This window comes from Anas platyrhynchos, chromosome 2 (genome assembly GCF_047663525.1).
Source record: "Anas platyrhynchos isolate ZD024472 breed Pekin duck chromosome 2, IASCAAS_PekinDuck_T2T, whole genome shotgun sequence".
Classification (NCBI taxonomy): Eukaryota; Metazoa; Chordata; class Aves; order Anseriformes; family Anatidae; genus Anas; species Anas platyrhynchos.
This window is the reverse complement of record NC_092588.1, coordinates 156,800,400-156,816,224: the sequence shown is the minus strand read 5'-3', so window position 1 is coordinate 156,816,224 and position 15,825 is coordinate 156,800,400. Positions and strand designations below refer to the sequence as shown.

The 15,825-nt window shown below is 39.7% G+C and overlaps 1 protein-coding gene across 6 annotated transcripts in view; it reads left to right on the top strand.

The window, feature by feature from the left end:
• Positions 1-6,469, top strand: part of LOC101798325 (meiosis-specific coiled-coil domain-containing protein MEIOC) — a 29,105-nt gene extending 22,636 nt beyond the window's left edge. For 5 of the 6 annotated variants that reach the window (XM_072033906.1, XM_013103545.5, XM_038175079.2 and 2 more), the window contains one exon: positions 181-6,469. In XM_072033906.1, coding sequence (XP_071890007.1) covers positions 181-434 — 254 coding nt within the window. In that variant the 3' untranslated portion in view covers positions 435-6,469. The remainder of the gene's footprint in view (positions 1-180) is intronic. The other variant, XM_038175080.2, reaches the window with a different exon arrangement.
• Positions 6,470-15,825: the final 9,356 nt, after the last annotated feature.

Here is a 15,825-nt window from a genome sequence, read left to right as displayed (position 1 = left end):
TGGTTGCTTGTAGTGTGAGATGTTAGAACTATCAATTGCAAGAGGGGAATAACTGCTGGAATTCAACCATTGCAGTAACAGGGTGCAATGTTAGCTGCTTCTTGGTCAACTTCTGTGTATTTTCAATATATTATCAGGCTTGTGTGCTAGTTTTACCCATAATATATTTTTTGGTTGCAGATGTTTTGGCTCTGGCAGCTGCCATCAGAGAGTTGGCTGCTTCCACACGCAAGGCTCGTACCGCGCTGTGGTGTGCACTACAGATGACTCTGCCAAAAACCTCTTTAAGCGGCCCAGTACAACAGGATGACATTGAAAAGGCCTTGCAAGAGCTTCGTTCCCCAAGCACAAGCACACAAGAAAGAAACAGCGTGGAGCATGAAAAAGGAAGTGAAAAAGAACAACCTGAGGAACCCATGAGAATTCTGGATTAATAACAAATACTTGAAGGGAGGAATAGGGATGAGGATTGAGAGGGAAGGGCAAAAGGCCTGCCTAGTACTGAGGGGGGCATTTTGATGGGCTATCAGAAAGTGAAAGGGTTAAAAATAACCAATCAGTGCTGCAATTCTATTACTGTGATTCTGGTGTTGAGAGACACATCCTGTAATAGTGTTAATGCAATTTTAATATTGCTGGTTTTGCGATGTCTGCTACATAAGAATTTTATTATTAAGAGGAACTAAACAGTAGCTGAGCATTTCCTTGTCTGCTTATCCAAAGCTCTGTATCAGCTGTGACTCAAGCCATGACCCGAGAAACCAGTGAGAGCGAACTTAATTCTTTTGTTAATGATTTAATTTAGCATACTTAAAAGAAGAAAAAACAACACATTTGAAAGGTATTTAATTCAGGTGTTTTTTCTTTTGATTGTTTTGCACCATGATGTAGTTTCTTGAAGTGCCAAAGTGATCAGTAAGTAGTTTATATCCTGTCACAGAGCAGTCCACCTCCTGTAGTGTTTCTGTGAGCAGGAGTCGTTGATCATTCAGGTTATTGCTGAATTTAACGAGAACAATTGGTGTTTCCTGGTGATTCCATGAGATGCTTCAGCAGTTGTGCTGCTGATTCAGTTTCTACCTAGACCAATGTAGACTGAGATTTCATATCCTTTATTCCATATAACAACGTTTTACATCTTAAAAAAAAAAGATTTTGTAGATGTGCAGTAAGTACTGCATTAGTAGGCAATGTAAAATTGTCACTCAGGATTAAAAACTAGATGTATTGATTTCTCACTGGGTTCAGACCCATGAACTAGAGAACATAATATGCACTTAATTAGAAAATATTTTTTGTTACTAATGGAAGTTTGTGGTACTATAATTTTTCAGAAACATTCCATATTTATTTTAATATGTTTATTGAATGTTTATTTAAAATCTGATTTTAGTAATATAATGTTGCATCTTTTGCCAAACCTTCCGAATAATCAGATTTAACGATTTACTCAGGAAATATGTATATTATAATATAAATACACACGTGGTATATAGGGATTTTGGGTGGGAAGGGATGTTTGCAAAATAGCGAAGCTAACTATGTACTAGATTACCAAAGCTGTTTAATTCATTTTCCGCATGGAAGACTTTCACGTAATTGCTGTTAACTAGTCTCCGTTTTGTGGCTTAGACAATCAGAAGTGTCGTGTGTCAGTGTGGATGTTCAGGGTGAGAACTAGAAAGGAAGGAGGAATTCCAGTTTTGTTCATAGGGCACGTCAATATTTTAATGCTTTAACAGCTGTCTTAATGGAACAGGATCTCTTAACATGTGCTTGTAACCAGCTGCGGCTCCTGGGTGCTGGGATACTGGCAGGTGGTTTTGGAGAGCAGGTCTTGTTTTAAAAGTCTATTAATTATGAAGAAAGGTTGAAAGACAAAAATAAGGACTTATTTGTGTTCCATAATGTTCAATGTTAAATTCAACACTTTGTGGATAAATAGAATTGTCTCCATATATATGCACTTGCAAAATGTTCAGTAGTTTTGGATCTGTGAATGTTTCTAGAACAGATACAGACTCAGTAGTCCCATCCTTAACTGGAAGGAGGCAGTAACGACAGAACCCCGTAGATACAAGGTTACACGAGCTCCTTTGTAATGCACTGAATAAAGCTCAAAAGCTGGTGTTGATGGAAATCAGAATTTTAGTGTAGCAAGATCACTTTTTCCTAAAGAAAGTGAATTCAATTTAAATGAATATTTACAGCCTTAGCCTAAAGAAGAAAAGGTACTGAAGAGTTATTTTAGTGTTTTCCTTGTGTGCGTGGAGTTTATTTGCACAAATTAATTTCAGAATTTGCTTTTGTGAAACTAATTAACTATACTTCACGGTTTAGAAAGTGGAGTTTGCAGTATTTCAGTTAATGACTAATCTTTAATTATGGTTACTGTACTGACGGGAAGTCAGAATTTGGAAGCCTTGATCTGCTTTTCTGTTTACAGAACAATCGTGGTCCTGCGGGATTGCTTTGTGGTGGTGGATGTACAGGGCGTGGTAGGTCCTATACTGTATCGCTTGTGTGTTAATTATTATTGTGAGGGAATGTGGTCTTAATTGGTTCATACCATAGTTAATGTGCCTTCAGCCGTCTCAGTTTTCAAAACCAGTAACTGTGCTCACTCTGTTTTTTCCATTGCAGTTTAAAACCTCCCTTAAAAAGGGTTACGGTGGCTGCGTTTGGCTGCAGCTAGCACCTGGCACGCTCAGTCCCATTGCTCGTGGGACTGCCCAGCACAAAGCTCCACAGCTGCAGAGAATTATTGGGGTCAAATGTGTTCAGTACGGGACATCCCTCGTGATGCCCCACACATGCAAGCACCGTGTGCTCAAGCTTCACTTTGCCTTGCTCTGCTTTCCTCAAAACCCCAGGTCTTCATATCAGAATGATTTTGTGGCCATTTCTTTAAATTATTCGAATATGGATAGCACTGGACCTATTTCAGAATATTCAGTTCCATTGTTTTCACACCCTTTTATATTTCAGGGGAAGTAGCTCTCTATTTTATCAAGTTGCCACTTAGAGTTGCAGTAGCTCTGTTGGCAGTCATAAAATATTTTTAGCTGCCTAGTGTTTAATTGTGCAACAAGGCACAAATTGTGTACGTATTGCACTGAATTGTTGGTATGAATGAGTATAACGCTTCTGCTTTTAGGGGCCAATCCTATTCATGTTTTATTGACTTTGCTGGGAGCAGAGTTGGGGTGCTATGTTACACTTCAGCCAGAGATGGTTTGGGTTTGGACTTGGGATTGATTTTTGATTATTTTTTTTTCCATTTGTAAAGCAATCAGGTTAAAAAAAAATAGCAATGGATCCTTAATGTTTTAAAATCTCTGATTCATATTCCAATACAAGGTGGATTTTAAGAATTCAAGTTACTTTGTGGCCTGTGTAAATAACTGGAGTCCTCTGATGATTCGACCTTACGGTTTCCCAGAAGAAAGGGGATTTGGTCTTGCTTCAAAAACCAAATGTTTTTCTGGTAACATTTCATACCTCTGCTTTTCTTCTGTATCCACGGAGTCCCCATGGCAGTTAAGTTAGTCTGGGATTTACATAAACCAAAACTGAAGAAGTTGGTATTAGTTTGTCATTACTTACTAGAACACCACACAAGGAGATTGTTTTGCCGGGGCTTTTTGAGGAGCGTATGTCAGGTTGTGTAGTTCCTAAGCCAGCCCTATTGTTTTTTCTTCCCAGACTGACTCTTCTTCCTTGGTATTGGTATTTACCACTGCTGCTAACCTCTTTCCCTCCCTGCCTGGATGTGTGTAATTGGAAACAATTTGCCTTACAGCTTAGGAACTGTTGCTCTGGGCTTCATGAAGTCTTTGGATTCCTGTTAATGTTTCCCAGTGGTGTAGCAAACGCATGGCAGAAGATGTAGGTTGGTTGACCTGAAGGCTTTTTGAGGAACTTGCTGGCCTTTTGGCCTTCACTGTGTCTTCAGAGCAGTGTGGAAATGCTCTAGACTGTAGTGGAAAGCTTCCTAGCCTTACTCCTATGCACTTGTCCAGAAGTGACCATGAGCACACTTTCCTGGGGCTGTTCGATCTGCTGTCCAGGCCTTCTCATGTTCAGTTTGGGGAAATACAGAAGGAAAGGGGAGCCACAAGAAGGAAGGGAACACTGAGCCACTGGAAGCCTTCCTTCCAGAGGAGAAAATCACTGCATGGCTTAGCTTGAGACTTCCCTTGAGCTATCTGGTTGTGGGTTGGTTTTTTAAGCAGCTATTCCCCAAGTGAGAGCATTCAGCTCTGCTCAGCATGATGTATCTGGTATCTGATTTATACGAAGTCATAGCCCTAGCTTTAGGATGTGGGATTTTTTTTTGTTTGTTTAATTGCTGTGAAGATTATGCAACTAACAAAGTAAAATGTATTTGTTTAAAAGTTACCTTCTTACCTTTTCTGAGAGCCGACTTTTTGTTTTATTCTCTGTTTGGGAACTGTGATGTCAAAATGCTGCATTTTGGAGCAACCCAAAGCAGTAGGGCTTTGAGTTTTTTGTTCTTTGTATCTTTATTGCTCTGAGAGTATATATGATAAAATTTTATTGCCATGATATCCTATAGATTTTTTTTCTAATAATGTCATTAAAATGGAAAAAAATGAGTTCGGGATTATTTAACTTTTCAGGATAGTACATTATATTGGACACGAATAAGGTATATGGCACCTTGGTGAATATATGAGAGCAGGTGACTTTGGAATATATATTTTTTATTTTTTTAAGTGCATTTGCAATTAGGCTACTGAGGGGATGGGTGCGGTCCTGCTTCCACTGTAGCCAGCAGCTTTAACAGATTTTTGTCCTTATCTGTCTTTGTCACTCTCCTGGCATGGTAGCTCGAGTTAGGCAGGCTCTTTGTAAATACAGCCTTAGTAGTTCACCTTGAACATTTGATATTGAGAAACTCCGGAAGGATGTGTTCCTGACCTTTTTGATAAGGTTTCTCCCTCTGCTGACAAACTTGGGATTAGCAGGGTTGGTTTGCTTTCTTTTAAAGCTGAGGAATGTACCCACAGCTGAAGCTTCGGCTGGGTTGAATTTGTGGGTTTCTGAGAATTTTGCACCTTGTTTTATCCCAACTCGCTTGGATGGAAAATAGAGCCTTAAGCATACCAGGACCTTGATTTATTTCCTGTGCAGTTTATTGGTCTCTGTCACCAGCACTTTTTTGTCTTGTGGAATGTTCTATACAAGTCTGGCACCTCCTCGTAGATTGCTTTCTAATTAAGAAAACAAAAATCACTTTCCTGATCGATTTTATCAGTTGCATAAAATGGAAGGTCGTTTATTTTTCTTCGTTAGCAATACTGAAATCAAAGGTGCAAAAAAAAAAAAGATGCATTTAATGTTTGTCTGTGCTGTTACAGATTGGAAGTTTATGGGGTTAGGAGCAACTTTTAAAAAAACTTGTGGAACTGGAGCTATAAATCCTCTCTGCTTGTTTGCCAAATGAGCATTAAAAAGGAAATTATTTGCAAATAGCATGTCAAAAGTTGGTTAGAAAGGATAAACCAGAGTCAATGTAAAGTCATTGTCAGATGAAAGTTGCTTTACATTTTTTTACTGTATAAAATACAACCAGTTCAAAACTTGTTTATGCACAGTAATAACTTAAGGAGCGTAATTTTTTCACAGAATTAGGCTATTTCTGATATGTGTGGGAAAAATAAGTTTCCTTTTATTTTTTATGGCAGATATACAAAGATTAATAGTGTCTATATTTTAATATACTATTTGGTGTCTGAAGTATCTTTTACATGCTTGTTGGTCAAACTCATTTACTTAAAGTAGTAAATTTTACACGGCTGGTGTTGTATTACTGCAGGAGGGTTTTGTGAGTTGATCCGTGTGATAGACCCAACAGAAATATGTGAAAGTATAATTTAGCTTAAAAAAAAGGTCAATTGTTGATTATAAAAGATTTTAATCGTTGGCCAATTTTGGCTTATTTAACTATTTCTGTAAAAACAACTGTGGATGTTGAATGAACGCTGCAGAAATCTTACTTCTACCTCTTGTGTGATGTTCTTAAAATTATACTTCACACATCTCTTTGGGATGTACTTTGACGTTACAGAAAGTTGGTACACCTGAACTTGTGAATTTCTTGTGCTTTCTCCTTTTTTTTCCTGTTAGTAGTTTCACGTGGAACACCAGGATGCCTTGTGGCTGAGGCTAGGTTCTGTTCACTCGTGTAATGTAGCTTCAGGCAAGCTGTGCACACTCACGCACCGTTTCTGTTGAGCAAAAGGTACAGCAGTCGAGAGATGAGGTTTGTGTTACATGTGTGAAAGTCTTGGAAATATGAGAATTCTGTAATAAATCATGGCCAGTGTAATTTTCTAGTCTTTTTATGTACACGATTGATTCCTTTTATTTAAAAAAAAAAATCAACTGTGTTGTATGGATGTCCCTAATAAATAGTTACAACTCGTTGTTTTGTTTGGTTCAACACTATTTATCAGCTGCTGTTCTCCACGGGGATTATTTTGTGGGCAATTCTGCCACAAAAAAAGACATGTTACGCGTTCTGCTTTAACACAGTTACAAAAATTAAAACTCTTCATGTTTTATGACACTGATCTTACTCCTTTAGCAAACTCTGTGGGTGAAGAATGAATGGGCAGTTCTGAGTGTTTGTTGTGCCTGGGTCTAAGGAATACACTCTGAGCTGTATGTGAGGTCACATACAGATTTGTCTCAGAATGTAGAATTGCATTAAAGAGTTGAAAATAAAATAATCTTTAGTTGTACTTCCAGTAAATTGTACTCATCACTTCACACAGCATTACTTGGGGTGGGGCTGGGTGGGAAGTGCTGATGAATTCGGCACATTTCTAAACCGAACTACCAAGTGTCTTAGTTCTTTTGGTGTGTTGAAATTTTTACAAGCAGTAACAGAATTCCTGTGTGCTGAATATCCTAAAAGGCACTGAAAGACTGTGTGCTTTGCAAGTCATGAACATGCAGATCTGTACTTCCCCCTGTGCCCTCAGCAAGACGACTTTTGGCAAATCTCAGGTACGTGGAAACTTTAAATTCTGGGCTTACTCATTGACAGGGTGTGTGTGTGTGCGCACATCAGGTGAGTTTAAATATTTAAAAAAAAAATATTGTTGATTGAATCATGAACACTTTCTTTATTCACACTGGGTCAGCAGTTCTTTACAGGTTTTTGAGGATCCCATCTATTCTGCATATAATAGCTGAACACTTCGTAAGGATCAAGGGTGATTTTTCTCTTGACAACACGTAGACACGTAATGTGAGCCTGGCAGGTCACATTGGCTGAAAGGGCCCATGTTTTTTCCCCTAGTTAGAGATGGGGCATAAGCTGACTATCTCTTGTTACTTATGTTGCTGATGAGATTAATCCTGTCTTGCATACTTCGTGGATATATTACTGGTAGCAAGTCAAGCCTTGCACAGCCAATGTAAGGATTCAGCTTGTTTGTCTTTTGGAGTCTAGTGTGAAATTTCAAACCTCGCAGGGAATAAATGTTCCTTAGTTTAGAGTTTAAAACTTTTTCTTACAGCATTTTCTTTGCTGGTGCCATGCAGGGGAAAAAATAAAACTTCCACTAAAAACAATTGTATTAAGATTTTACGGTGCTTTGAATAATACAAATCTGCAATTTGCAAGCAGCACATCTCTAGACTGAAATGACTTATGTATGTTAGATATCTTAACATGAAGTCATTGAGTTCTTTTTCCATAGCTCAGCTTTGCAAGAGTTCCACCAAAACCAAAGCTCTACAAACTAATTTGGTTCTTGTTTCTGAAATCCCCAAGTTCTTGCAGTTCCTGTATTGCATGGATTCTTGTGGCACCTGTGACATGTACATGATGGTGCAGGATGACAGCAGCAGCGTCAGATGTGGCTCGAGGAGGGAGGTCGCAGTGGTTTCCTGAGGCATCCCGCTGCACCTGCGTGGGTTTGGGTTGAAGTCTTTGCTTGGGATCAAGGGATGTCACTTCTGGCAAGCCATAGGAATTTAGGTTACTAAACAACCTCAGTGCCACTACAGCTGTGATGGCTTGCATGTAAGAGAAGCATTTGAAGAGAAACATAAGAGAAACATTTGAAGTCTTCCTATAAAAATGCCTAATGAGGTAATGGAAGCAGCTTTCTGGGTTCTGGACCCCAGCTCTATTCACTTATCCTCAGCAGGTTTCTGTTGCTCTGGGGTTCACTAAAAGATTTTTTTTTTCCCTCTTACATAGTGAACAGGATTTCCAAAGCGCTGTTACTTATCACATCTTTAGAGGAACATGCCTCTGCTGATGAGTATCTCTACTTTTGCTCAAGTACAGCCGGGTTGCTTTGATGCTTGTTCCAAAACACCTGTAATGGAATAGTCGCAGCTATTTCAGTACAACCATGCTGGCCACGTGCCTGGGAAGATGCTTCGGAAAACAGCCACAGTGAAATGTTCTGGTCTGTTACTCACCCCCGTATTAATCTGATAACGTTTGGTTATCTTATGGTGGTCATTAAATAATGTGAGCTGAAAGTATGTGGCATATGTATTTGGTAAATTGGTTTGTATTTTACAAAGCCATTCAATTTTGTTCTACTGTTAGGATTTGAGTAATAGTCCCATATAAAAACACTTTCCACGGTACTAGCTTGTAAAAGTTCCTGAGAAGACCTTTGACTTCTGGCTGATGAATCATGATGTGTATAGATAGATAGATCTCTGTTTCATGAGTGTTGAGTTGCAAGATATACACAGCCCAGTAAGTGAGGAATTCAGTTACACTGTATGTTTTCCTGAAAGAAGCATCATTCCTTTACACTGCTTAAGGAATAAAATTTGTTGCACTCGGTGATACTGCAAGTAGATCATAAGCAAACGGAAAACTGAAATGTTTGTTTTATTTGTTTAGGATTGGTGCCTGGAAAGCAGAAGATGGATGTGCTGAATGAAGAAAACAGATTTGGCATAAAGACCTCAGTCTAGCTGTTAAAAGGGAAGTAATGACCAACCAGAAAAGTGGCAGTGTCGTCTTAATTTCCTCACTAATGTGTTGTCCTAGAAACAGATCTAGCTTGTCCTAGCAATAGGAGTACCAGCGTACCAGCTGTTGGGATTTTTTTCCTCCTAATAGAGCCACTGACTGCCTCATCAATTTTATTACAAAACATCATTTCAGATGGTCCTTTCAGCCTGCCAAGTAGCTTCTGCTGTTTTTATTATTTTTTTTTTCAATATACAGTTCCCAGATAGTTCTGCCTTGGGTAAGCCATTACTGAAGGTAGTACATAACATATAACTCAAATGCAGCCCTTCACCACCTCTCCCTTATTCCTTCCACCCCCCTTTCCTTGCCTCCACCCCAATTTGTGACTTTTCTAGTCTTTGGTGGTCGAAGAATCTGTCACAGCAAACCATTGATGTTGCATTTTAAAAAACAAAAAAAACTTTCACAAATTGTGAACTTGAATGTGAGGCTAGTCGGTTTTTACTTTTAGCATAAGATTTTTAACTTAGTCCCATCATTTTATTGTTTCACTTTGTTGTTCAAGAAAGCAAAATAAAAAGTATAATATTGAATATAATATAGTAATACATAATATTCAAATATTTATTTTCACAGGTCTGCACACAGATCAGGAGCCAGTGTAGCTCCTACTGTGACTTTATAGATGCAGGTAGCTGGAATATGGGCTTTAATGGCAAAATCACTGTTGGGAAAAATCTGCTTTTAAATTTCTGTACGGTTTTTTGAGTGCAAGAGTGCACATGTGTCAGAACAACTGGCTACCAAGTGACTGGCAATCTGGAAATTCCCTAAATACATCTTCAGTGACAATTCTTCACAGAGCTTACAGCTTGTTTGAAACAAATATAATCTTTCTCATTTTCTGTTTCCTTCTTCATTAGCATGATTGCATTAGAGGCCAGGCTTCCCACTGCCTGTTCACTCACAGCTAGCTGGTTTTGTGCAGAGCCCTGCATGCAAGACACGCGATGTGGAGGAGCTGTATGGGCATCCTGACTTACAGAAAGAATTCCTTACGGCATGAGCTTTAAATTTGCTTATAAGCTGTTCTGAGAAATGGAGATGAGATTAAGGGCTTCTGAAACTTGCAGGGTTATGTTTCCATCAATAAGTAGAAGAAAAGAGTGGCTTCTGTAGGTAAGAGTGAGTTTCAGTTCTTATGTAGGCAGTGTTGCATATATAGTTGTCTAATCTTCTAGAAGCTCATACATTACATAACTCTCAGGACCCACTTCTGATTTCCCTCTTCCATCTCGCAGTGTTAAAGACTTACTGAATGAAAGAGTTCCATCTGGTTTCTGTGGTACGGAGGCAGGTAAGGCAGTTCTTGATGTAAATATAGGAGGACTGAAGCTCTGCTTGAGTTTAAGTCAGTGTGGTTGTATCAATATGACACTAAAAGCTTCTGGTTAATACTGCAATACAGAATCACTCAAAGTGAAAAATAGGATTGCAAAAGACTTATCAGAACCTTAAAGATGTGTGGACAAACAATATCAAAAGTTTTAGAAAAGCAATCTAGCTGAAGTGATAGAGCACCGCTTCATTGTTTCTGTGATCCTGTTTTCAACAAATACTTGATGTGTATTTGCATGGGGCTTGTAGTGCAAAAGATGACTTTATCCTGTCAGATCACCATAACAGAGCCTGTAGGGCAATTACATCAAGATTCAAATGTCCAGAAGAACAAAAAGCTTAGTTGGAAGGATTAGCCATATGAAACTGCAGGTGTTGAGGAGGGAAATAAACTATCTTGCTGGTGTCAGAGGTTTTTATCAGAATATTGAAGTAAAAGGTTTATGGTCACGTATCACAAGGCAGTGTATTAGCAGAAGGATAATGGTGTCTGTGTCACTACAAGCTCAGCTAATGAGGAAGTACAACAGTTGGGTGAGCTGGAGAGGCAGAAGAAGGGATGAGGTGATGGTCAAACACCAGTGTTCTGGAGGCACTGGGACAAGCCTTGGATAAGGTCTGAAGAAGGTCTGGGATGAGAAAATGAAACCATTTTATCAATGCTGACACCTCTTCCTTAACTGAAATCACTATCAAGCAAGAGCTTTATACATACGACTAGCTTCGAGCATCTGACTCATCCCATTGACATCAGTGGTGCTACTTAAATGCTTAAAAATAGGCATTACTTTGGGGTAACTTTGAAATGGATTAAACTTCTCATGGGACAGGCATCCCATAAAGTAAATCAGTTTCTAATTTCTCCTGATAGTCCAGTATTGTCTGAATATTTATATACAAAAGCTTCTGACCAGATTCTGTATGGTCTCTTCAGTTGTCTGTGCATGGTCCAAGGTGTTTGCATATTCTTGAAGATCTTGACCACTCAACAAAAGCTGTTGACAAGCAAAACCGTATCAATTTAATCCTGCATCAGGATTAAATTTTAATGTATCCAATGTAAAAGCTTCTAACTTTGCTATATTGGCAAGGCAAGAGCTAGTGAACTACTGACACTCAGTGATAAAACACTTGGACAGGGGAGCCTACTATGATAACGTTTTGGACCCTTGCCTTCATGAAAATGTCAGGTGCTTAGAAATACTGCTTTTTAAAAAACAAGGGTAATAAATAACTACCTGTGCTCTTCAAGAATGCATGTTTTCAGGAGGTAGGGAGTGTTTTGAAGAGGTGAAATTATAAGAGAAAGGAAGGGATGAGAGAAAATACAAAGAAAAACATCTATGGAAGACATAGTGAGATCTTAAAAGCAATGGAAATGTTTTATGAGGACAATTTTATTTTCAGAAGTGAATGTTTTCTACAAATAATATTATTTAGCAATGACAATTGCACTGCCCTCGGTGTAAAAGAAGAAATATATCTGGTGCCTGTCTCTAGTAGTGCATTTTTGTCCTCTTCATGAATCAATCTAGAAACTAATGATTCCTAATCTTCCTTTTATTCCCTTTACATCAAAAATGATCCACGTAACATCTAGGAAGTCTTAGACAATTTTCAGGGACAGAAGTATTGTACAAAACCTAAGAGAAGAACTGATTAGCTCAAGATCATGGATCATGATCAGGATCATGATTAGCTCAGTCTCTTGGAAGAGACTTCTACAAGTATCTACTTCTCTGCCTGCTCAAAGGAGGGCCAATTTCATACCCTGGGGCCTTGTCCACTCCAATTCTGCATTTCTCCATGGATGGAGATCCCCCAGGTTCTCTGGGTGCTGCACCACTCATAAGGAAGGCTTTCATTTTTCTTGTATCCAGTCTGGCTTCTACTTGTGACTCTTCTTTGTGTCTTGTCCTTTTCCTCTATCTATCAGAAGAGTCTGGCTATGTCTGTTACAGCTCTGTCTCCCTACCCTTTGGGTTCTGGTATGTGTTGGTAGAGCTTAGGAGGAATGTCAGATCGTGTAATGGAAAGTGGGTACTGGTAAATGTTCCTTCAGAAGTTTATCAGCTGTACCAAGACTCGTGGGAGCACTTTACATACAGCTGTACAGGGAGGTGCTACCTTGCTTGCTTTTCACCTGGGCTCATATGCAGGAGGCTGGGAGAAGTTTAGATATAATGGATGGGGCTGCTGTGTGCAGAGGGATTTGAGTTAGGCGTAGAGAAATGTTGGTACGCCTGTTCAGGATGGAGCCAAGGTAATCAAGGAAGGTTTGTAGGCTACCTAGAAACAGAGGTTGGCTGTAAGGTCAGGCTTCTAGCTGGGATGTGCGTGTGTGCCCGAACAGGAATGAGCCTAGAGAAATAGTCAAGAAAAGCTGTGGTGTGAAAAAGATGCAAGGAGCAAGCGCTTTAATGATGATGAACATTTTACAATTATATGAATGATAAAAAAAAAAAAAGATTGAGGAAAGGATTGGCTGAACATTCAGTAAAGCAGGGGAGGTGTCAAAACATCTTTGAAACTTTTTATTTTTACCCAGTAAAAGGAGGCTGCAGCCAGATGTATGACGTAGTGTCAGAACAAAAGGCTTTATGGAGCAGGCTCTGCTGTGGGCACACTGACATTTTTCTGAAAACTTGATTCTGACAGGGTGAATCATGACCTTGGCAAGTCAGATTTAGAGCTCCACAATCACGGATTTGAGAAGAGGTCTGAGAAATATATGAAGTTCTTTGAGAGGGAAGGCGTTAATAACAATTGAGTGCTCAGTGACAGCATGGGTATAGTTGTCCAGGTGCAGTTCTGTGAAGGATTTGGGGATTACTGAGAAGCATGAGTAGATTTTGGATCAGCAATGCCTGGTTCTTGTGAAACAAGCAGAGTCCATCCCGGGATGGACTGGTTAGTGTTAGGTCGGAGGTTGGACTAGGTGATCTTGGAGGTCTCTTCTAACCTAGATGATTCTGTGATTCAGGGATGCCCAAAGGGACTGACAGGCTCTAGCATGGCCCAAGTCATCCTGCTGGTCTTGGCTTTGCCAAGCTTTGGCCATCGCGCATAAAATTCATGCAGACAGATGGATTTGGTCCAGCTGAGAGGAAGGAAAATCACCGGTGGGTCGGAACTGGGGCTGCCCAGGCCAAAGAGAAGATAAGTGGAGGTGGCAGTCTGCAGCCACGTCAAGGCTTCCTGCCAGAACAGAAGGGCACGAAGTGTCTTTCTTATTCAGGGCATATAAGGTTAAGTTATGGGACAGATGTTTCATATTTTCTGCATAGAAATAGGTTTAATGTTAAGGGCAGGAAAAGACAGAAAAAGATGGCATAGGAACCTTTGTAAGATTTTGTTGTTGTTGTTGAAGCCTTTAATACTAAGCCAGGCAAGCATGTGTCAATTTTATTTTTTTGTTATTGTCTGTCCACAAATTATTTTTTTCCTCAAATTCTGGAAAGATGCCTTTAAAAAAAAAAAAGTTAATCCAGTACCTCTGTTCTTTTTTTTTTTTTCCCTCAAATACTTAAATTTCTCTTTGTACTATGGTTGTTTTCTGTGAAAGCTAAATACTTTGAGAAGGAAAAAGGTGACACCTTTTAAGATTTTTGTTACAGAATCACTTTGAGAAAACAAACAAACAAACAAAAACCTCCTGGAGGGAGAAAGGTTTCTATTTTGTTTCTTTTTGTTATTGTTGTTCTATTTTTCTCTTTTGATGAAAACCTGCCCCTTTATGCAAAATATGTAGCACTTAAGAGGAATGTTGCAATCAGACTTAATGCCCTAGGCCTTGCCAGTTAGAGCAATTCAAAGAATTTCATTGATTGCTTGAAGGAATAACAAGCACAGCTCATTTAGTTTTCTGCAAGCTGTGGTTAAATCACTTTGGAATCCTTTTGCTTTCAGCTTAGAATTCAGATGAACAACTCTGGAGCTCAAAGATACAAACGTTTCAAGCACAAGCAAAAAACTTTCTCTATTTTAAACCCACATGAATAGAAATTGCTCCTTAAAGCACAGCTCCCTGATGTTTGGAGGGACAGAGGGGAAGAAGACATCCTTGTGGAAGAGCTGGCTGTTGGCTTTGCAAAGGGTGAGAAGGGACAGGTATCATGCCTGATACTGGTGTTTTGTGTTTTCGTTCAAATGCAGGTCACTTCAACCTATTCATCAGCATATCAATAATTTATTTCTATAGTTTCAAATATTTGTTAGTTGATACAAAGCTCTTCCTTTAGTTTATATCTGCAATGCTGTAGCTTCTAGGTAGATAAATAACTCCTTGCTGCTTCAGTTCATCTCGCTTTAGAGACCTTTGTTCAGGGTATCTCAGGAAGTCCACTGAAGTGAAGAGATCTGGGATGATTTGGAGTCCAGGAAAGCAATTGCTAGTGCAAGAACATGGAGAGATATCACTCTTTTGTGTGTTGCCTGGGAATACCACTCTAGAGTACTGGCAGGCACGGTAAGAGGAGCTGCAAGGAGATGAGTTGCTGCAAGGAGATGAGTTAAGTGATGGGATAAATGCTCCATGGAAATATGCTTGGAGAAGAGAAAATTGAGAAGGAGTCTTAATGCGTGTAACTATCTGAAGGGAGGGTGTTAAGAGGATGGGATCAGTCTCTTTACAGTGATGCCTGGTGACAGGACAAGGTAATGGGCACAAAGTGAAACACAGGAGGCTCCAGCTGAATATGAGAAAGTATTTTGTTACTGTCAGGGTCACAGAGCACTGAACAGGCTGCCCAGGGAGCCTGTGGAGTCTCCTTCTCTGGGGGTATTAAAAACCCATCTGCTGGATGCCATCCTGTGCACAGCTCTGGGTGATCCTGCTGGGCAGGGGGTTGGGCTAGATGATCTCCAGGGGTCCCTTCCAACCTCGACCATTCCGGGGCTTGGTGATGTGCAAAGGTGTGGAACAATTCAAACAAGAAAACTTATGAACTAGATGGGCAGACTTCAAATTAAATGGAAAACTGTCCAGAGTCCCAGGTTCAAAGGGATTCAGTTTTTCACCTTCCATCTGGCTGGCAGACTATTCACTTGATAACAAAGCCTTACAGTTTTCCTGTCCTTATCTCCTGAGGCTCAGCATTAGGTACCCACCTCAGGAGATAATTTCTCCCCTTTTTCCTTGCCTGTGCTTTCTGATCAAACCGTGTTCGTATTGATAGCGTGAACTATATCAGGAACTTTTTAGCATGTTCTGGTTCAGGATTGCAAAGTTCTCTTGATGATACCACAAGCCAGGATCTGTCTACTTCTGCCTGGGCTTTCTCTATCAACTGGAGGAACTTAGGTGGTGTTTTCCTAAGATCTAGGTGCCTTCCCCCCTCAATCTTAAGCTTCATACTGATTTTTTTGACACACTGTGGGTAATTTCTGGCTGTATTTTGACTCATAAGGAGTGGGGAGCATGAGGCTGTAGCACGCCACCTTTC